Source organism: Oncorhynchus mykiss, chromosome 26 (genome assembly GCF_013265735.2).
Source record: "Oncorhynchus mykiss isolate Arlee chromosome 26, USDA_OmykA_1.1, whole genome shotgun sequence".
In the NCBI taxonomy this organism is placed as follows: Eukaryota; Metazoa; Chordata; class Actinopteri; order Salmoniformes; family Salmonidae; genus Oncorhynchus; species Oncorhynchus mykiss.
The window spans coordinates 25,652,072-25,675,714 of record NC_048590.1 but is presented as its reverse complement, the minus strand read 5'-3'; the positions used below and the strand labels follow the sequence as shown (position 1 = coordinate 25,675,714).

The following is a 23,643-nucleotide window of genomic DNA, read 5'->3' as shown; positions in this document are numbered from 1 at the left end:
CAGTTTTAAATTGCTGCATGACAACAACAAAAAAATGGAATTATCCATGTTTAAATATCTTTATTTATAACAAAAGTAACATCATTAAAAACAGGCTATTTTACAGCATTCTGTCAACCATTAACGAGGAAGAGGTGAGATAGAGCGTTGTAACATCTTTGGACATCTTGCATCTTATATGCTTTCTCATTTTTCTCTCTTGTCCAAACTTTCACAACTCAATTGACTCAATGTTGCTTTATAGACACAGCACAGTACGTTATAGATACAGTACATTCAAATGAAATATAGCATACTCTGACCAATATAAATGCCTGTTTTCATTCAAATTGAAACAAAACATTCACACAAATACTTCAAGCAGATATCATACAGTACATGCAAGTACAATGTATAGTACCTACAGTGTCCCACAATTGACTTCAGTGTCCTCCTTGGAACCTACTGCATGACATCCTGTAAAAACAAGCACACATGGAAAGGGACAGTGGAAATGTACCAGACTTCATTCATCACAGCTAAAGCAGTGTTCCAGCTCCAGAGATAAACACTGTCAGGTTCTGTCAACAGCTGGGACCGCCCATCACTAAGGCATGATGCAGTGAGTGTTGGACATCAAAATAGAAGTGGCCAGTGTTTTTTCTCCCAGACATTGCACTTGAAACCACAAATATGTTGTAACATTACTGAACTGTGAGTAAGTGCTCTGCAGAGGGAGCCAGCCTTAGTGCAGAGGATGTTGCTGCACTGCAGAAGGAAACCCTTGTACTGTGGACCTACATCATTAAGACACTAAGATGTAGTTGGCTCCTAGTGCTACCTCTCCAAACTATTTTTATACTGTTAAAGACATGCTCCGGAACTTTGGCGACTAATAAGTATTCATTAAACCTCCCGCTTTGGATGTGTCAATGTGCAGTTCATACATGCATAACCTACCTTACCTCAGTTATACATGAAATGCCTAGTTTTAAAGCAACTACTTTTCTGGAAGCTGTGCTTGGCCTACATATTCCTCCATGTGGGCCAGCCCCTTAGGATTCGAATTCAACCAATGAGCTTCAGCCCCTCGCCATATGACAACTAGCAAGATGCACATGATGCACCCACAGCAGAGCGAGAGAGAGAGCAATGGCATGGTGCATATATCTGCACGTACAGTATGTGATATAGTACACCATTTTCGGGGGCCACTTTTGGCTCTTGAGCACTACTTTCAGAACCACTGGCAAAATGTATACAAAAGTACTGGAGAATCTCTTTAACTGCAATGGCGCCCCTTGTTATCTGCTTTCACAGTAGCACACATGCAGCCAGAGAAACAAGAGTCACACTTATCCATTCAAACCATTGGGCTTTTTCTCCCAAGAGATATCGTTGTGATGGTTGAGAGCTTACATGCATGGATTGAGCTAAGTCCCATGTTGTTGTGGTCACTCTGGTTGTGTGCCAATGGCCGCTTCAGTCTTCACTGCATCCACTAGGAAGCTGAGTTCATTGCACAGGGTCTCGTGGCGGTAGGCCATGCGGATCTGAGCCACATTGGTCCGCCGAATGTCGTTCCCCTCAGGTCCATCCTTCAAGTAGTTGGCCCCAATAAAGTGCTTCTTCTCCTGCACAAAATGAGTCATACAGTATTACCAGATATTGTATATCATGTAAGCTCCTTAGGTATAACCACTCCATTAGATGGGGGACAGGGGAAGGATATTTCATGTTATTTTGCATTCATGCTATTATACACTATAAAGAATATGCTATCTAGAATGTAAAAGGGTTCATTGGCTGTCACCATAGGAGAACCCTTTGAAGTACCCTTGGTTCCTGGTAGAACACTTTTGGGTTTCTACCTGGAACCAAAGAGTATTCTACCTGGAACATGAAGGGTTCTCCTGTGAGGACAGCGAAGAGCCCTTTTGGAACCCTTTTTTCTAAAAGTGTAGATATCAGTGCCCAGAGCTCTACCTGGTGAGACAGGCCACTCTGCAGCACACTGTTCCTGGCAATCTCACACACATCACAGGTGCTGAGCTTCCACAGCTGGGCCGCGATGGCATACTCCTCCATTAGTGCCTCCTACAGACAGGACACACTGTCATCCGGTACTGTCCTACAATGCAGCTATTGAACACTCAGCTGATTTGAGCTACTATTTTCTCCAACAGTTTACCTTGGTATAGTGGAACTGCATAGGATCATCTGTTGATAGAGACACGCACAGCCCCTTGTGTAGGAACTCCCTGAGAGGGTTTTTGGAATATTCCAGGAACAAGCTGTTATTGCTCAGAGGAGACATGGCAATGGGCACCTGGGCCAGGTAGTACAGGTACTGTAGGACAGGGCTCTGTGACAGAGAGAGACAGACACACTCAGTACATACACACAGACTCACACACACCTCGCTGTCACCTGCTCAGCGTACAGGGTCTCTGCTTACTGATCAGCAGACACGGTGGATGTTAAAATGTGTCAAAAGTTGAAAGCTAGCTCCTGTCCCTGTGGCTGGCTCGGTTATTTTCAGTGGCTGTATTTGCATGGAGCAGGCCTGGTAGACAGGGCCTTTCCTTGTCTGTGTGCTGGTTAGGCCCACAGAAAGACAGGAAAATGAAGCAAACAGGAAGCCCTGAAGGGCTGAACACTGTTACTGTATTACAGTACAATGGCTTGCATTTATACAGTGTGCTTTCATGTGAGAATATTAGATAGCTTTGCATTTCTTTAGGGTCATCTCATGACATCCACTATTCATGTGAGTAGCACCTACTGTATCACATGGGAGATCAGCATGAGAGTGCTCCATTCAAACATGCTGGGGAGTTGAGGAACTATATTAGTCCATTGATGGCAGATAAATGTGTGTAGGCTGTAGTGTGTTGAGGACAGTTGATGCAGGATTCAGTCTAGTGCTAAAGGACCTTCTTGAGGTTGAGGCCGTGGGAGATGTTGTCAGCTGTGAGGAAAGCAGAGACCAGGTGGGTGATGGATCCAGCCTCCCCGCAGTGTGGACGGAACTGGAAGGTGCTCAAGCCCCGCTCTCTGGAAGAGACCCAGGGAAATATTCAGTGGTCATATTCACACACACACACACACACACACACACACACACACACACACACACACACACACACACACACACACACACACACACACACACACACACACACACACACACACACACACACACACACACACACACGTTGCACATACACAAACAGAGCTACACAAGTGCATTATGTAGCACCTACAGTAGCATCTTCAGTGACCTTGGAGGAGCTCCTTGACCATATGTGCCAGTAATTCAAGTCTGTAATTCTATTCCTTTGTATTATCATAGGGAATTTATTTATAGATGCCTTGGTGCATTACACTGTGCAGTAATGTAGCATGACTGCAACCAGACACCTGTTCTGCTCCCCTTGGTTGCCCTCAGGACATTCTGAAGTGCCTTACTGTAAATTCAATGAATAATAGCAACTGAACAATGGGTGTAACACCTACATTTCCCCTCAGCAGCATCAGCAGAAGGACAGTTGGAAGTCTATGTTTCTCTTGAATGAGATGTAATGGTTTGGGTCCATTACCAGAGGCCTGAGAGGGGCAGATATCAACAGGTACGTACTTCCTCAGATTGTTGAGCACCATGATGTTGGCGTACATGTGGAAGAGGTAGTAGCTGTAGGGAGGGTTTTCATCTGCTGTCCACTGCTCAGGCTTGGGGCTCTTGTAGGAGAACATGTGGTCACTGTGCTTGGACTCGTCATCCACACTGTCAAAGCCTGTCACCTGCACAGGAAGAGTAGGGGTCGAATGGTGAATGGTTGACACTATCAGGATAGTTTTTGCAGGAAAATCCAAATGAATTATACTCACATATTTGAGAAATACATGCAGCTCCTTATGCTTCTGTGGATTGACTGTAGCCTCAAACAGAGGAAGGAATATGTTCTCCAACATTTTGGCAAAATTAGTGATCAACTTCTTTGACTTGAAAATATCACTGAAAGAAGTGAAAGATTTTTAAGCATGACAAACATCTCATAAAAAGAGTATTATCGTTTATAGTAGCCATGTTACATACCTTCTCCAGTTGAAAGTTAAATGTAACTCTTTGCCTTCAGCTGTCACTCAGGCAGCAGCACTTACTAGATCCTGGGGACTTGGATGATCCACTGCATGTTGGTAGAGTGCACTTTGTGCTGGATGAACCACTTGGAGAGGCTGTCCCATTCATCTGCAGAGCGTCCGTAGATGGACAGACGAGGCTCAGCATGCTGGTACTTACTCTCCTCTAGGTCATGGGACACTTCCTGTCAAGGGCAAGACGTGGTAGAAAGTTCTCTCATCTCCAAACAAGACCATTATTCTGGGTCTCTGTCACCTCCCATCCATCAGAGTAACACATCCTCAAATGTGTTGCTGCACATGTTGTTGTTGCAAAATAACAATAACTTGTGCAACATAACATGTGTTATCAATTTCAGAGAATCAGGATGTTTTCTGTATGAATGAACTATACCTTGATAATGCGTGCAAAGTACTCTCCATCTATGAGGTTGTCTGTTTTCAGGTAGATTTCTCGGAGTTCACTGGCCCCCACTGGGTTGTACTTGGAGTTGAACTTATCGAATCTGTGAAAGGTTTGTCTGCCCTGTGGGGTGAGGCATACACACAGATGTAATATTAGCGTATGGATGGTGCTAACGGATCTCCAAAACTGAAATGTGTCTCTAGACATAGATATAACTGAACAGCTATGGTTACACAATAAATCTGTGTTTTATGGCATAACAGCTGTTCCTGTAGAGTATGGATGATATACTCTTACAAAAATTGTTACGGTGAGTGAATGAGGACCCAAAAGCGAACTAACTTAAACAGAGCTTCTTTAATAACCAAACATAGGTAGGCTCAGATAGACCGGCAGATTCCGACAGGACAGGACAAGGTTACAGCAAACATGACGATAGTCTGGCTCAGGCATGAAACACAACAAACAAGAATCCGACAAGGACAGGAACAAAAACAGAGAGAGATATAGGGACCTAATCAGAGGGAAAAAGGGAACAGGTGGGAAACGGGGTGAATGGGTAGTTAGGAGGAGACAAGGCACAGCTGGGGGAAAGAGGGGGAGAAAAGGTAACCTAACAACGACCAGCAGAGGGAGACAGGGTGAAGGGAAAGGACAGAAACACACAACATGACAATACATGACAAAAATACACATGTCTAACAAGCAATGCCTGTTTTCACATGTTGATCTTACATTTCACATGTGAAACCATATTTTCACATGTATTCAATTAAGAGTTCACAAGTCAACACCACCTTGTAACATGTGAGGAGAGTAACATGTGTTCACCTCACATGTGAATTGCGGTTTCAGTTGTGAAATTTCCAGGTGAAAATCGGATATTCAGTTTCACATGTGAAAAACATTCACATGTGAAAAGCTCACTTTCCCATGTGGAAATGCAAGTTCAGGTGTGAAATTCAATCATGTGAAAATCACATTTGCAGTTTCATACAGTGCCTTCGGAAAGTATTCAGACCACTTGATTTTTCCAACATTTTGTTACGTTACAGCCCTATTCTAAAATGGATTAACTAAAATAGAAAAAAAACCTCAACAATCCACACAGTATACCCCATAATGGCAAAGCAAAAACAGTTTTTTTTTGAAATTTTAGCTTTTTTCATTTTTAATTTTAATTTTTTTTTCATACAAAAAATATTTACATAAGTATTCAGACCTTTTGCTATGAGACTCAAAGTTGAGCTCAGGTGCATCCTGTTTCCATTGATTATCCTTGAGATGTTTCTACAACTTGATTGGAGTCCACCTGTGAGAAATTCAATTGATTGGACATGATTTGGAAAGGCACACACCTGTCAATTTAAGGTCCCACAGTTGACAGTGCATGTCAGAGCAAAAACCAAGCCATGGGGTCGAAGGAATTGTCCGTAGAGCTCCAAGACAGGATTGTGTCGAGGCACAGTTCTGAGGAAGAGTACCAAAACATTTCTGCAGCATTGAAGGTCCCCAAGAACACAGTGGCCTCCATCTTTCTTACATGGAAGTTTGGAACCACCAAGACTTCCAAGAGCTGGCCGCCCAGCCAAACTGAGCAATTGGGGGACAAAAGGCCTTGGTTAAGGAGGTGACCAAAAACCTGATGGTCACACTGACAGAGCTCTAGAGTTCCTCTGTGGAGATGGGAGAACCTTCCAGAAGGACAACCATCTCTGCAGCACTCCACCAATCAGATCTTTATGGTAGAGTGGCCAGACAGAAGCCACTCCTCAGTAAAAGGCACATGACAGCCCGCTTGGAGTTTTCCAAAAGGCACTTAAAGACTCTCAGAACATGAGAAACACAATTCTCTGGTCTGAAGAAACCAAGATTGAACTCTTTGGCCTGAATGCCAAGCGTCTGGAGGAAACCAGGCACCGCTCATCACATGGCCAATACCAATGCCTACGGTGATGCATTGGGGTGGCAGCATCATGCTGTGGGGATGTTTTTCAGTGGCAGGGTCTAGTAGATGAGTCAGGCTTGAAGAAAGGTGAACGGAGCAAAGTATAGAGAGATCCTTGATGAAAACCTGCTCCAGAGCGCTCTGGACCTCAGACTGGGGTGAATGTTCACCTTCCAACAGGACAACGAGCCTAAGCACACAGCCAAGACAACGTATGAGTGGCTTCGGGACAAGTCTCTGAATGTCCTTGAGTGGCCCAGCCAGAGCCCAGACTTGAACCCGATCGAACATCTCTGGAGAGACTTGCCCCGAAGCCACTCCTGCGTTGTCTTGGCTGTGTGCTTAGGGTCGTTGTCCTCCCCATCCAACCTGACAGAGCTTGAGAGGATCAGCAGAAAAGAATGGGAGAAACTCCCCAAATACAGGTGTGCCAAGCTTGTAGCGTCATACCCAAGAAGAGTCAATACTGTAATTGCTGCCAAAGGTGCTTCAACAAAGTACTAAGTAAAGGGTCTGAATACTTATGTAAATGTGATATTTCATATTTACATAAGTCCATGTTTTTGGTTTGTCATTATGGGGTATTGTGTGTAGATTGATGAGGGGAAAAACTATTTAATCAATTTTAGAATAAAGCTGTAACGTAACAAAATATGAAAAAAGTAAAGGGGTCTGAATCATTTCCGAAGGCACTATGTGAAAACTTCCACATGATAAAAATGACAAATAAATCAAATGTGCAGTTTCACATGTGGAATTGCAAGTTCACGTGGGGTTTAAATAATGTTATTCTGTTAGCATGTTGCAGAAGCAATGTTTCCACCTATGGAATTATGGTGACAGCATCTAAAAATCCTAAATTATTTACAAGGGAGAAATTATGCGGGACATTCACAGAGCAGTGGACGAAATTATTTCTCTTTCTCTTTTCGGGCATGTTAATGGTTCACGTTCAAATGGCGACATACACTGAGTGTACAAAACATTAAGAACACCTTCCTAATATTGAGTTGCAACCCATTTTGCCCTCAGAACAGCCTCAATTCATCGGAGCATGAACTCTACATGTGTTCCACAGGGATCTGGCCAATGTTGACTCCAATGCTTCCCACAGTCGGCTGGATGTCCTTTGGGTGGTTGATCAGTCTTGATACACACGGGACACTGTTGAGCGTGAGAAACCTAGCAGCATTGTAGTTCTTGACACAAACTAGTGCGCCTGGCACCTACGACCATACCCTGTTCAAAGTCACTTAAATCTTTTTTCTTGCTCTTTCACCCTCTGAATAGCACACATACTGTACACAATCAATGTCTCAATTGTCTCAAGGCTTAAAAATGATTATTTAACCTGTCTCCTCCCCTTCATCTACACTGATTGAAGTGTATTTAACAAGTGACATCAATAAGGGATCATAGATTTCACCTGGATTCACCTGGTCACTCTATGTCATTGGAAAGAGTAGGGGTTCTTAATATCTTGTACACTCAGTGTAGGTCTGCTGTATGAAAGTCACTACCTGTTATTAAATGGGCAATCCTTAGTGACCACATCCATTTTTGGACTTATAAATTAATGATATTTACCAATTGATTCTTGAAGAATATAAAATATTTTGCCTCATGACCGCCGAGTGCTGAAGTGCATAGTGCTTAAAAATCGTCTGTCCTCGGTTGCAACACTCCAGAGTTCGTCTGTCCTTGGTTACAACTACCGAGTTCCAAACTGCCTCTGAAAACAACGTCAGCACAAGAACTGTTCGTTGGGAGCTTCATGAAATGGGTTTCCATGGCAGAGCAGCCGCACACAAGCCTAAGATCACCATGCACAATGTAAAGCGTCGGCTGGAGTTGTGTATAGCTCGCTGCCATTGGACTCTGGAGCAGTGGAAATTAGTTCTCTGGAGTGATGAATCACGCTTCACCATCCACCATCGTCTCATGGTGGACGAATCTGGGTTTGGCGGATGCCAGGAGAATGCTACCTGCCCCAATGCATAGTGCCAACTGTAAAGTTTGGTGGAGGAGGAATAATGGTCTGGGGCTGTTTTTCATGGTTCGGGCTAGGCCCCTTAGTTCCAGTGAAGGGAAAGCTTAATGGTACAGCATACAATGACATTGTAGACGATTCAATGTTCCAACATCTAGTGGAAGCCTTCCCAGAAGAGTGGAGGCTGTTATAGCAGCAAAGAGGAGGACAAAATCCAAATTACTGCCCATGATTTTGAAATGAGATGTTCGACGAGCAAGTGTTCACATACTTTTGGTCATGTAGTGTATCATGGATGGACAGTCCTTGCATCCGTAGCGTAGTGTAGGGATTTGAGAGTGGTTGCATTTCTCCAGCCCCAAACCGTAGCTTTTTACAGAAACGGTGGTGGAGTAATAGTGTTATATATTTTCACGAGAGAAAAATACATGGAAAATAAGATGTGGAACTTCCCACGTGTCTGAAAACGATGTTTATCCCCATGATTTTTTCATTTGTTTTTCTTTGTAAGGGTATTGCATGATGTCAGGCGAAATAGATAGAGAGAGGGAGGGTCTTACAGCGTGTACATCCAGGGAGTCCACAGTGAGGTCATAGGGGTCCATGTTGAGGTGTTCAAACACCTCTCTGAGGGTCAGCTTCCGCCCGCCCTTCTCCAGCACCACACGGTCTGCCTCCGTCTTGTAGGTGGTCTGGATGAAGTTCAGAAGGTGCTTCTGGGACATGCAGGCGGCTGCATGGATGTGTGTGTCCACCTGGGGAAAGAGAGACGTCACAGTTTGATTGTGGCTTTTTATCACAAAACCTCTGGGAAAGTAGCCAAATCAGATCTAAACGGTGGACTTTCACTTCACATTATAAATTTAGCTTTCACATTCAAGTGTTGGAAACTTGCCTTTCTGACATTGTAGAAGTCTCTGTGTGGAACACCCTTCAGTTCCTTTAGCTCAGCCATCTCATTGAGCATTTCATGCAGGTAGAACTTTGAGCCCAGGAAGTTCAGGCGTCTGTGACAATAGGTCTTCCTGTAAAGCACGTTAGTTATGCAGAGACAAAAATAAAGCTCCATTACACAGTGGTGAGTTCAGGAAGTGGTGGTCACTCACGTGGGTCCATCAATGATCATAGCCAGCACATGGCTGAGGTCTATGGCGAAGGTCTCCAGGTCAGGGTAGGGTAGGCTGCGGGGCCTGTTCTGACTTAGAGCCTCTGCGTTCTCATACACATACACTATGCCATCTTTTGTCTGCAGCTCATAGCTCAGGTTGTCTGGGATATTCTCAATGTTGTACGGGTCCTCCCCCTCCCTGGGGCAAGGGCAGACATCTGTGGGGAGACCAGTATGACTGACATAGACTCTAATACAATGGACTCTACTTGTACAGGACGTTAAGAACACATTATGGACATATAGTTAATTTATGGGCACTGTTTGAGTGTACAAAACATTATGAACACCTGCTCTTTCCATGACATAAATTAACAGGTGAATCCAGGTGAAATCTATGATCCCTTATTGATGTCACTTCAATCAATGTAGATGAAGGGGAGGAGATAAGTTAAAGAAGGATTTTTAAGCCTTGAAACAATTGAGACGTGGATTGTGTATGTGTGCCATTCCGAGGGTGAATGGGCAAGACAAAATGTTTAAGTGTCTTTGAACGGGGTATGGTCATAGGTGACAGGCGCACCGGTTTGTGTCAAGAACTGCAACGATGCTTGGTTTTTCACACTCAACAGTTTCCTGTGTGCATCACTACCCAAGGGACATCTAGCCAACTTGTCACAACTGTAGGAATTATTGGAGTCAACATGGGCCAGCATCCCTGTGGAACACTTTCAACACCTTGTGGAGCCCATGCCCCGACGAATTGAGGCTGTTCTGAGGGCAAAAGGGGGGTGCAACTCAATATTAGGAAGGTGTTCTGAATGTTTTGTACACTCAGTGTATACCTGGTAGAACCCCGTCCTCTTCTTTCCACGTCTGGTTCTCAGCGCTGCGGAGGAACTGGGCGACGGTCTGGGGAAAGCGATGGTAGGCCAGTCTGGAGTACTTCTCCCTAATGAACAGGGCTTTCATCAGGGTTTTTGCTGCCTGTTCATAGTCCTCTACTGTGATCTGGGGAGAGGAGAGAGCTGTCATTACTAGTCTTATCACATGGCTTTCCATTTCATCCTGTGGACTCTCTACACACAAGATTATTGTTAACCACCTGGGGATTTAAAGTCATACCAAAATACCACTTTTATTATTTTAATTGTTTATCTAACTTTTATTTTGACAGGGAGTCATGCTGAGTCCAAGTTCTTTTTTTTTACAGACAAAACAAAAACATAAATATACACTATACACATCAATATACACATTAGTATTCACATCAATACACGAAAAGCAAAACACAATCATTACTGTCCCATTTCATTGCAACTCTTCCAGTATGAAGTGAAATACTGTATGAGTTGAGTATGAACTGTATGCCACCTGCTTGGAGCACTTACACCAGCACAGTAGTCTCCACTGATGGTGACCCTCTGGTACTCGGGGCAGTTCTCTGGAAGTGAGGAGCAGGTGGAGGATGGTGAGAGGAATGGGGTCACCACAGAACGGGCCCACTCTGCAGTCACAGGGATCTGCAGGCCCTGCAAGGACGCAGACTGCGAACGAATCATCTTGAAACTCTTCTTCCTGGAAACCAAACGTTCTCATGAATTCCCGACACTCCAGTACTTAACTGATCAGCTAGGTTCGATTCCATGAGGTCCTGTATTGTCGAGGGCCAGACTCACCTTTTGGCGCTCTCTTCTGAATGCTGCTCTGCCAGCTCTTTGAGCAGCTCCCTCTCCTTGGCCTGGTGCAGGCCGATGGGACAGTCCTCAGGGACGGTGAACATGGACAGCGCATCGTTTGTGTCCTCCTCCTTCAGCGCTGACGCGTACACCTTCTCAGCCAGCAGACGTGTCTCCTCATCCACCTCACTCAGCGTGATCTTAGGGAATTGTCTCGGCATGTCTGTAAAAACACCAGGTGTAGCAGCTTAGTATAAACACTGTACAGATATGTAGACACTTAGTTTTGGAAGCGTTAGAGTGGAGTTTTTTTATTGTAGGAGGTGGAGCTAATTCGTCCCCAAAAAATCGCTGCCAATTCCAGCATTTCTGTCCACTCAGAACTCATGTCTGCTTTGTCATCACAACACCTCACTGTCATGACATCCCTCTGCCAAAAGCATTGCTTTGCATATTCACCTAGTATTAACAGAGAACTATTAGCACAATGTGTTAGCTAATATTAGATCTATTAGCACATACTCATTTATTTGCTTAGCAGAGTTACCTCGAGGCATGGCAAAACAACCACCACGACAGATTGACAAATTGTGCTGCGCTTATACTGCAATCTCCTTTTGAAATTACTCTGGTAAGCAGATCTTTAAGCACTTGTGACCGACATAAATACTGACAACTGATCACGTTACATTGCCTCCGAGACAATATGCTATTTTCACTTATGACCTTTAGGGTCAACACCAGGCCCCGTACTGTCCTCTCTGAGGACAACATACAGACAGGGTAGAGAATGACATCAGGTTAGTGTTTATCTAATGCAGAGACTGTCTGCTGAGTGGATTGTACTGTCAGAGATCATCTTATTACCCCTGGAATTTAATTCAGTTTTAATTCCCAGCTGTTCCATCATTCTCTCCATTTTCTGAAGACCAGAGTATCTGCAGTTGTACACTCAGGCTGCAATGATGTTGTTTATACGGTTTCATGAACATGTTTGTTCGTCATGTATCAAGATGAGGCTAGGGACACAAATCTTGAGCTGGCAGATTACACTGAAAAAATCTGCTGTCTTAAGTGTCTCAATGTGATTTTCAAAATGGAAAACTCGACTTTGGAAATACAGTATGACTGCCATTTTGATTTGTCTCCAGACACATACCAGCTCTATTCCTTTCAGGTTTATGGTCCTAATCATAATAACCTGTGCAACCGTGACAGTAACGGTTGAACTGTAGACTTTATAGCCCAGTGTCTGATTGTCAGTCACTGGTCCAGTAACCACACAGTTGTCCCATTTAGGGACAAGTCTGCACCCACAGATCAAGTGACCGAACCACGAGGGGTTTGTTGATACCCCAATGACATGAAACCCAATCCACCCAGACAGCACAGTGGCCATACAGACCTGGTGCCCCTGAGAGAAAAGCTCTAGTGTCATCAGTGACAGAGTAATGTCAATGCTCCATTCTGCCAAGCCTTTCCAAGAGGGCTGCCATTCCTGCCAAAGTTCTGTGCCACAAACACCCCACTGCTCACCCTAAGCCACTTCTAAGAACAGCTTTGTGGATCAAACTAGCGCCTGCCCACTGCCCACTGCCCACTGCCCACTGCCCACTGCCCACTGCCCAATTCCCACTGCACTGCAGACAGACAGAGAGAGCAGCACATTACAGCAAAGACCACAGGTGAACTCTGAAAGCTGAGAGGGTTTCTGTGAAGCAGCAGCAGCATTGATTAAAATATGGGTTCTCATAAATAATTTAGCACCGCTTCTTCCTCTCAAGTGTTGCCTTACTCTCACACACACACACACACACACACACACACACACACACACACACACACACACACACACACACACACACACACACACACACACACACACACACACACACACACACACACACACACCCACACACACACACACACACACACACACACACACACACACACACACACACACACACACACACACACACACACACAGTCTCTCTCTCTCTCTCTCTCTCTCTCATTCTCTCTGCTTATACTGCTGCCTTACTCTCACACACACACACACACACACACACACACACACACACACTCTCTCTCTCTCTCTCTCATTCTCTCTGCTTATACTGCTGCCTCACTCTCTCACACACACACACGCACACACACACACGCACACACTGTCTCTCTCTCTCTCTCGCTCATTTTCTCTGCTTATACTGCTGCCTCAGCATCAGTTATACACAATTTTCTTAGTCAGAGACACCAAACAGCCATCAGTATTCCTCCCAGAGTAACAGCCATCTCATTTCCATCACACGTTATGAACTTAATCACATTCTCTCAAACAGCAACACAATAGTTTCCGAGTCTCTAGCTGCTAGAACAGTTTATAATGTACCGTAACTCGTTATCTGCTGTGCCTTACCTTCTGGTCTGTTCACAGCCATCTCTCTGTGCTGTACAGTCTCCACTGGGAGTCCTGATGATGGAAATCTCAGCTAGGATCACAGTGTCTCTGTACAGTCTCTCTGCGGTAGAGACTGGCTAACAGGCTGGTCGCCTGACTCTGACGGGCTGGCTGCGATGTGGGTCGGTCCCACTCTGAGCCTGCCGTGGTTCACGACCGCGGTTCTGTTTTCTTTGAGTGTCCTTCTCTATCTATTTTAAGAAGCCAATGGCATCATGTCGACAGAGCCAATGATCCATGGGATATGTCACAACTGGCTGTCAACAGAGAGCCCAAATCCGAGCCACCAGCACTCCCCCCAGCTGGCTGGACTCACACACACTCACACACATACACTCCTCATACACTCCTCTCCACCTTTGGGACAGTGATACATCCGCAGCCTTCCTCCTTAAGGAGCCAGATGGCAGGCTATGCAGCTGTTGCATTTATTGTAAACATTACCCAGGCAGCCCTGATTGAGAGGACTGCCGCTGCGCAGCCATGCATCACTGCTTTGCCTCAGAGCCTCGACAGACCCACCCGCACACATGATCTCAGCTCTGACTGACCTTGGTTTAGGTGCATAGTGTTAGAATGAATAATCTCTGGCATCATGTCAGTCAGCTGATGGGTAATAATCCTTAGTAAAGGATCAGACTACTACTAGAATAGGTGATGACAAAACAGTGACCCACAAACCCATGTTTACCCATGCCTGTCCAGCCCCCTCTGCTTAAACACACACACACACACACACACACACACACACACACACACACACACACACACACACACACACACACACACACACACACACACACACACACACACACACACACACACACACACACACACACCAACCTGCAGGTCGCAATGTTAACAATCCATGTGTATTTTTACCTGGCCTGTTGAGGTTGACTGTCGAAATGCCTCACAGCAGAATGATTTATCTTTGGACAGCAACAATGTCATTCAGCTTGCTCTATATTTCATTCAGAGCTTCATTACATGGAGAAATAATGTTGTTCTGCATTGGAGCTGACTTCCTATTATTGATCTGCACATCTGGTTTTGGGAGCATTAGATCATGTGACTGAGGTGATTTCTGCTGCAGCTCCATAGAGAGCATTAGAGGAGATGAATGTAGGCACAGACACAGTCTGATCTCAATGGTTCCCACTCTGCACTGATGTACTTATGATAGCGGGATGTGGGGACTGAGAGACAGAGAGAATGAGAGAGAACTGAGCCATGATCAGTTGTATATGTTGTTCTAAGCCTCTGTACGTCCCAGGAAGTTCCTGTGAGTCTGCAAGTGGCATTTTGATACAATGATGTTAGCACATTGGGGCAAAAAGGAATTTGAGCTTCTCCTGGATGGGTTGTTTCCGAATGGTCTGGTCATTGTATCCCTGCTATCTTACTGTCAGTGTTGGATCATTTACTGTAGCGCCCCCTGTCCCTGTGCAGGAATGTTCTGAGATCACTCCAGCCATTAGTAATTCTCTTGCCTCAGACACAGCTGTCACACACTGTTTTTATCATGTCCTCTCTGGGCTCTCTCAGACACCAGCCTGCTGTCTCCTCCAGTCCTGAATGACTGTACCTTCTGTCAAAGACACCTCTATAAGAGAAGGTAAACTACATCTCTGTCAGTCTGTGTATGAGAAAGACACTTATTACCCTGGCTAAAGATATTTTAAGAGAGTACAGTACAGTAGATCAACCTTTATGAACACTGGTTGGAGTGGTGTTGTTTTATCTATAGGGCTGATGTCTGCATGTCTGAGGGTCTACATGTATGAGTGAGAGAGCATGTGAGAGATTGAGTGAATGAATAAGCCTGAGAGAGGAAGAGAAAAGGAATGAGGGGAGGAAGGTCGAGAGCAAGCTTACCCTTTGCCAAACAGGGGCTTGATTGCTGCTTTAGCAGAGAGGTGTCTCCTCTCCTCATCTTCCTCACAGTGTTTGGGGCTGGGAGAGAAAAACAAAACAGTTCAGTCATGCACGAGCGCAACGCAGCTTTACCCAGAGTGTTCCTCAGACACAATTGGATGGTCCCTTAATGCATTTACATTAGTCTCATAGCGTTGACAGATTGATGCTCATCAACATGAAAGTAATTTATCACTTTGATACGATCTTAGACAGAGAAACTGGAGAAGACAGCAAGCTGCTGAATCAGTAAGACTATGTAAGAAACACAATGCACATTCAACATGTAGCATATCACCATCACATGTCAATGATCCATCATTTGAGTCTTCGTGAGATACAATAACATCTTTAGACCATAGCTGTTCACTCACCTCCTCTGTCTCCGTGCCTCCGTACCTTCTGCAGTCAGGCAGACTATATGAACTCTGGAAGTTCCCCCAGAGCAAACCCTCTGTCATTTTCTGCTCCTGTGGTGGTAAGGAGATAACTCACTCATCGCCCTCCAGTGCACAAGACACCATCCTTAACTCTTTCACTAAAGTAAAGTGTTCATTCTTACTACTTACCCAGAATGCAAATGAGTATGAGTTGGTCATAACTCACACAGGTTACACTACCATTGTTGTCCTCTCACTGTCCCTCTCTGTATATTCTACTGCTGCCCCTCAGTTTAGCAATTCCCTCTTCGGTCTGAGACAAACTGAAAAAGAGGTGCTGACATTTTGCAAAGACCATATTGTTAAACATCAGTACTTTGTAAAGAGTCCTGTTTCAGCAGTAGACACAGAGGGCCCTCATGTTGAGGATTTGTTATTTCAGGATTTTAGGGTGAGATTAGACTGGTCCCAGATCTGGTATCATGTCAACACCATGGCATGACAAGGAGTGGCAACGAGTGGCATGATGGCACAAACAGACTGTACCCAGGCTAAGGTAAGAGATGATCAAATCAAATCAAAATGAGTTTGTCACATGCGCCGAATACAACAGGTGTAGACCTTACAGTGAAATGCCTATTTACAAGCTCTTAACCATCAATGCAGTTTAATAAAAATACCTAAAAAAAAGAAGAAATAAAAGTAACCAATCATTTAAGAGCAGCAGTAAAATAACAATAGCGAGGCTATATACAGGGGATACCGGTACAGAGTCAATGTGCAGGGACACCAGTTAGTCGAGGTAATTGCGGTAATATGTACATGTACAGTGCCTTGCGAAAGTATTCGGCCCCCTTGAACTTTGCGACCTTTTGCCACATTTCAGGCTTCAAACATAAAGATACAAAACTGTATTTTTTTGTGAAGAATCAACAACAAGTGGGACACAATCATGAAGTGGAACGACATTTATTGGATATTTGAAACTTTTTTAACAAATCAAAAACTGAAAAATTGGGCGTGCAAAATTATTCAGCCCCCTTAAGTTAATACTTTGTAGCGCCACCTTTTGCTGCGATTACAGCTGTAAGTCGCTTGGGGTATGTCTCTATCAGTTTTGCACATCGAGAGACTGACATTTTTTCCCATTCCTCCTTGCAAAACAGCTCAAGCTCAGTGAGGTTGGATGGAGAGCATTTGTGAACAGCAGTTTTCAGTTCTTTCCACAGATTCTCGATTGGATTCAGGTCTGGACTTTGACTTGGCCATTCTAACACCTGGATATGTTTATTTTTGAACCATTCCATTGAAGATTTTGCTTTATGTTTTGGATCATCGTCTTGTTGAAAGACAAATCTCCGTCCCAGTCTCAGGTCTTTTGCAGACTCCATCAGGTTTTCTTCCAGAATGGTCCTGTATTTGGCTCCATCCATCTTCCCATCAATTTTAACCATCTTCCCTGTCCCTGCTGAAGAAAAGCAGGCCCAAACCATGATGCTGCCACCACCATGTTTGACAGTGGGGATGGTGTGTTCAGGGTGATGAGCTGTGTTGCTTTTACGCCAAACATAACGTTTTGCATTGTTGCCAAAAAGTTCAATTTTGGTTTCATCTGACCAGAGCACCTTCTTCCACATGTTTGGTGTGTCTCCCAGGTGGCTTGTGGCAAACTTTAAACAACACTTTTTATGGATATCTTTAAGAAATGGCTTTCTTCTTGCCACTCTTCCATAAAGGCCAGATTTGTGCAATATACGACTGATTGTTGTCCTATGGACAGAGTCTCCCACATCAGCTGTAGATCTCTGCAGTTCATCCAGAGTGATCATGGGCCTCTTGGCTGCATCTCTGATCAGTCTTCTCCTTGTATGAGCTGAAAGTTTAGAGGGACGGCCAGGTCTTGGTAGATTTGCAGTGGTCTGATATTCCTTCCATTTCAATATTATCGCTTGCACAGTGCTCCTTGGGATGTTTAAAGCTTGGGAAATCTTTTTGTATCCAAATCCGGCTTTAAACTTCTTCACAACAGTATCTCGGACCTGCCTGGTGTGTTCCTTGTTCTTCATGATGCTCTCTGCGCTTTTGACGGACCTCTGAGACTATCACAGTGCAGGTGCATTTATACGAAGACTTGATTACACACAGGTGGATTGTATTTATCATCATTAGTAATTTAGGTCAACATTGGATCATTCAGAGATCCTCACTGAACTTCTGGAGAGAGTTTGCTGCACTGAAAGTAAAGGGGCTGAATAATTTTGCACGCCCAATTTTTCAGTTTTTGATTTGTTAAAAAAGTTTGAAATATCCAATAAATGTCGTTCCACTTCATGATTGTGTCCCACTTGTTGTTGATTCTTCACAAAAAATACAGTTCTATATCTTTATGTTTGAAGCCTGAAATGTGGCAAAAGGTCGCAAAGTTCAAGGGGGCCGAATACTTTCGCAAGGCACTGTAGGTAGAGTTATTAAAGTGACTATGCAAAGATAATAACAGAGTAGCAGCAGCAGGGGGCAGTGCAAATAGTCTGGGTAGCCATTTGAATAGACGTTCAGGAGTCGTATGGCTTGGGGGTAGAAGCTGTTAAGAAGCCTCTTGGACCTAGACTTGGCGCTCCGGTACCGCTTGCCGTGCGGTAGCAGAGATAACAGTCTAGGGTGGCTGGAGTCTGTGACAATTTTTAGGGCCTTCCTCTGACACTGCCTGGTATAGAGGTCCTGGATGGCAGAAAGCTTGGACCCAGTGATGGACTGTAGTGCCTTGTAGGCCGAGCAGTTTCCATACCAGGCAGTGATGCAATCCATCTGGATGCTCTCGATGATGCAACTGTAGAACCTTTTGAGGATCTGAGGTCCCATGCCAAATCTTTTCAGTCTCCTGAGGGGGAATAAGTTTTGTCATGCCCTCTTCACGACTGTCTTGGTGTGCTTGGACCATGTTAGTTTGTTGGTGATGTGGACGCCAAGGAACTTGAAGCTCTCAACCTGCTCCACTGCAGCCCTGTCGATGAGAATGGGGGTGTGCTCGGTCCTCCTTTTCCTGTAGTCCACAGTCATCTCCTTTGTCTTGATCACTTTGAGGGAGAGGTTGTTGTCCTGGCACCACACGGTCAGGTCTCTGACCTCCTCCCTATAGGCTGTGTCGTTGTTGTCTGTGATCAGGCCTATCACTATTGTGTCATCTGCAAATTTATTGATGGTGTTGGAGTCGTGCCTGGCCGTGCAGTCATGAGTGAACAGGGAGTACAGGAGGGGACCGAGTACGCACCCCTGAGTGGCCCCAGTGTTGAGGATCAGTGTGGCAGATGTGTTGTTACCTACCCTTATCTCCTGGGGGAGACCCGTCCAGGAAGTCCAGGATCCAGTTGCAGAGGGAGGTGTTTAGTCCCACGGTCCTTAGCTTAGTGATGAGCTTTGTGGGCACTATGGTGTTGAACGCTGAGCTGTAGTCAAAGAATAGCATTCTCATATAGGTGTTCCTTTTGTCCAGGTGGGAACGGGCAGTGTGGAGTGCAATAGAGATTGCATCATCTGTGGATCTGTATGCAAATTGGAGTGGGTCTAGGGTTTCTGACATAATGGTGTTGATGTGAGCCATGACCAGCCTTTCAAAGCACTTCATGGCTACCGGTTGGTAGTCATTTAGGCATAGGGACTATGGTGGTCTGCTTGAAACATGTTGGTATTACAGACTCAGAAAATGTCAGTGAAGACACTTGCCAGTTGGTCAGCGCATGCGCGGAGTACACGTCCTGGTAATCCATCGGGCCTTGTGAATGTTGACCTGTTTAAAGGTCTTACTCACATCGGCTGCAGAGGACGTGATCACACACTCGTCCGGAACATCTGTTGCTCTCATGCATGTTTCAGTGTTACTTGCCTTGAAGCGAGCACAGAAGTAATTTAGCTTGTCTGGTAGGCTCATGTCACTGGGCAGCTCTCGGCTGCGCTTCCCTTTGTAGTCTCTAATAGTTTGCAAGCCCTGCAACATCCGATGAGCGTCGGAGCCAGTGTAGTACGATTCGATCTTAGTCCTGTATTGACGCTTTGCCTGTTTGATGATTCGTTGGAGGGCATAGTGTGATTTCTTATAAGCTTCCCGCTTCTTGAAAGCGGCAGCTCTACCCTTTAGCTCAGTGCTGATGTTGCCTGTAATCCATGGCTTCTGGTTGGGGTATGTACATACAGTCACTGTGGGGACGACATCATCGATGCACTTATTGATGAAGCCAGTGACTGATGTGGTGTACTTCTCAATGCCATCGGAAGAATCCCGGAACATATTCCAGTCTGTGCTAGCAAAACGGTCCTGTAGCTTAGCATCTGCTTCATCTAACCACTGATGTTGCCAATATGTCAACCTTCCTGTAACTCTAACTACAACCTCATGAATTATAGATGTTTTTGGATAATATCCCCACTCTGAGGTAATCTTTAACACACATATGCATCTTACCACATGTATGTCATAGATGATCAGAAAGTGTATTAGTTAGCATGGGACAGTGGTGTGACTCCACAGGGCCTAGGAGGAGATCCAGCTTTGCCACTGTGCCCTTTTTCGCCACAGGCCCCATGGTGCTTGATTTAGCCTGGCACTGTGCTGGATTACAACACTAATCCTCCCCTGCTCCAGTTATCAGGGATTTTTTAGAGTTGGCTGGAGAAGACTCACTCACAGAGCCATCGGTCTGCTCCTCCTGAATGACTGACTGACAGCAGGACAGAAGGATATGGGCTTTACTGTGTGAATCTGCCCTGGGCTTCTATAGCTGCCCGTCTGGTGTAGAGAACAGCATGTCACAGTTGGCCAGAGGGCTTCACTTTCTCCATAACCAGAATGGAAAACTGCATCATGTCTCCATGTGAAGCATAGGAAAGGAGATGGCGTCCCACTGATATGACTGTGGAAGTGATCTGGCTGCGTCCATAAACAGCGTTGGTATGTGATCTTATTGAATACTGATGTTTGGCTTCCCTGACAGCTTCAGACTGTGGTTGTATCACACATGCCGTGCTGAGCTGACAAATTGATTACATTCATTTGGATTATTCAATTATGCATTGATATCTAATGACATTTAGTGGTTGAGAATCAGTATCTTCGATGACATTGTGATGGAAAGAATGGCCCTCTTGTGACTTTGTGATAACCGCCTAAGAGGAACACAAGAATCACATCTCTTACAAATCCATGGGCTCTTATCAAGCATCTAGGGCCTGGGGGAGTTATTAGTTTTGACTGATTGGAGACCTGCACTAGTCAGTTTGTAGACGCTATCACACCACTGGATGACTCCTTGTGTCCCGGTGGTAAAGCAATTTTATCTATTTCATTTTCTTCTCAGATTTTTAACAGAACAATTAACAATTTTCCTATGCGAGCAGTCATTCAACTGATTGTAGAGCAGCGTATGGCAAGCGTCAGATACTGTACCCACCACCAGGTGGCAGAGTCACCAAGAAAGAAGAGCGTAGTACCGTAGTGTCATTTACCTACGTCTATGGATAGAGAGGAGCCTAAGGCCTGATACTGTTGAAATAAATCCAAAGTGTGAGCTAATATGAACATGTGCTTATTGTAGTTTGTTGTCTCACTTGGCCAGAAGTCATAGTATTGTGTTTGTTCTGTCTGCATAGTTCCAGGAAAAGCCTTGAACTTTAGGCTAGCAGGGCCTTCTTGGTGACCCATGGTGGAATTTGTTACAATCCCTTCACAATAAAAATGTAATTGATTGGTATTTGACAACTCTCACATTTGTATTGATCACTCTTGACCTGTATACATAATGCCTCATCTAAGGTCTGGTGCACCGTCTATCCTGTGATATTTGTAGCCAGATCACCCTGATCAAAATCAAAGAGATTCTCACTCTTCAACTCTAATTATTACTGTCAGAGGCTTTGAAGATGGAAAGGTCCATTGCATGCTTTAGCCCCTCGGCATATTTCCACTGCTTTTCGGTTCTCATACTTAAAAATTCCATTCCTTACGTGAAGGAAAGTAATGAACTTGAGATGCATGGCCCCCAGGTTTATAGGATTGCCATGTCTCCAACTGTCCAGTTGTCCCCTGGAGGAAGGAGTATTGATGATGAGGTGTCCAAACAGGCAGACATTTACCTGAGTATACTCATCATTTAGCTCATATGTCACCTTACGGCAGGTAACCTAGTGGTTAGAGTGTTGGGCCAGTAACCGCAAGGTTGGTGGATCGAATCCCCGAGCTGACAAGGTAAAAAAATATATTGTTCTGCCCCTGTTCCTAGGCTGTAAATCGACGGCTACTTTTCCTCAATGTTGCCTGTCTAGATTTCAGCACTGCTGTGGTCCAACTGGAACAGGCCCAGGATGTTTCTCTACTCTTTAGTGATTTCAAAAAAAAAATCTGGAGATTAAACAGGTGACATATGTATTTTCCGTTAATACCACCAAATTGTGCTTTTGTTTAGGTGGCCAAAGCAATCACTTTGTCAAGCTGGTGCCATTTTAAGTCACTAGATGGCATTAGAGCCAAAACAATGTAATTACACATGTCTCTAGCAAGCTGTCTTGTAGCGCATGCCTTCTTATACAATCAGATAATAATCATCTGCATTGCAATTCCATTGGCTCCTATCCTTGACTTTTACAATGACCCAAGACAATCCATAACCTCTCTCTGGTCCAGTGGAGTTACTAATGACCATGTTTTGACTAAGACAGGAAGGAAGTGCAACGGCCTCTTCTTGAACCATACATTCATCCAAATTGTATCTGGCATACCAATCAAATAGAGTTCTGGTATACACTTCACTTGCCTGTGCAGCAACATGTTCAATAGATTTGGTCAGTAAGCAAACCAAAATAGGTAGGGTATACCACAGACAGTTGTTGGAAACCCTTAAATGTTATTCAACGTTTAGTTTTGAATTTGCCTGTGGAAGAGTAAAGTTTAATGCGAACAAATATAATTTTGTTAACTGGCATTAATAATTGCTTGATAATTAATGGGCACATTTAATAAACAGACATATCTTTTACAGGCCTTGATATTTCAAACATCATGGAGTGAATGTAACCTTCCTGTGGTTGATTAATAGCAATGACAAACTTTTGTGGTTAGGAGTGTTCTAGCATGGAAAGTCGTGTCAAAGCCACATTAATAATCCATACCAGATGCAGGCAGAGGAACCTGGAGCCCAGGTTAAATGATCAAGCCCTTAGCTTTATGTTCCCTACCTATTGATCATAATAGACTGTGAACCAAGGAGCTTGGATTTGCTGTAGCCTAGGCTACTCCATGCAAACAACTCATGACAATGAACATGACAATGCGTCAACCTCTTGGCAAGATAGTGATGTTGGTATCTTATATGAATGAATGGAATTTTCAGTTTCTGAGAAGTACATGTACAACAATTAAATACTCTAAGTTTCACATTCCCTGAGGATGGAGGGAGAAGTCAGCAGCCTCTCTGTCCTGTCCAGTCAGATGTGGTCTGTCTGTCTGTCTGTCTGTCTGTCTGTCTGTCTGTCCTCACAGCTCATGAACGCGCTTCGCCAGGGCTGTTTTTACGATGCTCTCTGCGTGCCTCTCAGGAATGTTACACAGCCCCCCGTCCCCGTCCCCCGTCCCCCTCATAGCGCTGCATC

At 44.5% G+C, this 23,643-nt stretch overlaps 1 protein-coding gene across 2 annotated transcripts; it reads right to left on the bottom strand.

Moving 5' to 3' along the window:
* Nucleotides 1–45: 45 nt before the first annotated feature.
* LOC110506480 (AMP deaminase 3) lies at nt 46–16,136 on the bottom strand. 2 transcript variants are annotated; one of them, XM_021586119.2, is made up of 17 exons: nt 16,003–16,136; nt 15,590–15,667; nt 11,254–11,476; nt 10,966–11,152; nt 10,420–10,585; nt 9,573–9,792; nt 9,362–9,491; nt 9,027–9,221; nt 4,517–4,648; nt 4,144–4,307; nt 3,871–3,997; nt 3,620–3,783; nt 2,916–3,036; nt 2,171–2,344; nt 1,966–2,076; nt 1,399–1,613; nt 46–456 (listed from the first exon to the last, which is right to left on the bottom strand). In XM_021586119.2, exons 2-16 carry the CDS (start codon nt 15,645–15,647, stop codon nt 1,434–1,436), a joined length of 2,352 nt encoding a protein of 783 aa, XP_021441794.2. In that variant the 5' UTR covers nt 15,648–15,667; nt 16,003–16,136; the 3' UTR covers nt 46–456; nt 1,399–1,433. The 2 variants fall into 2 exon arrangements, with proteins under 2 accessions (XP_021441794.2, XP_021441795.2); XM_021586120.2 differs by lacking the exons at nt 15,590–15,667; nt 16,003–16,136 and adding an exon at nt 13,670–14,098 and having other exon boundaries at nt 46–1,613.
* Between the last annotated feature and the right edge of the window lie 7,507 nt (nt 16,137–23,643).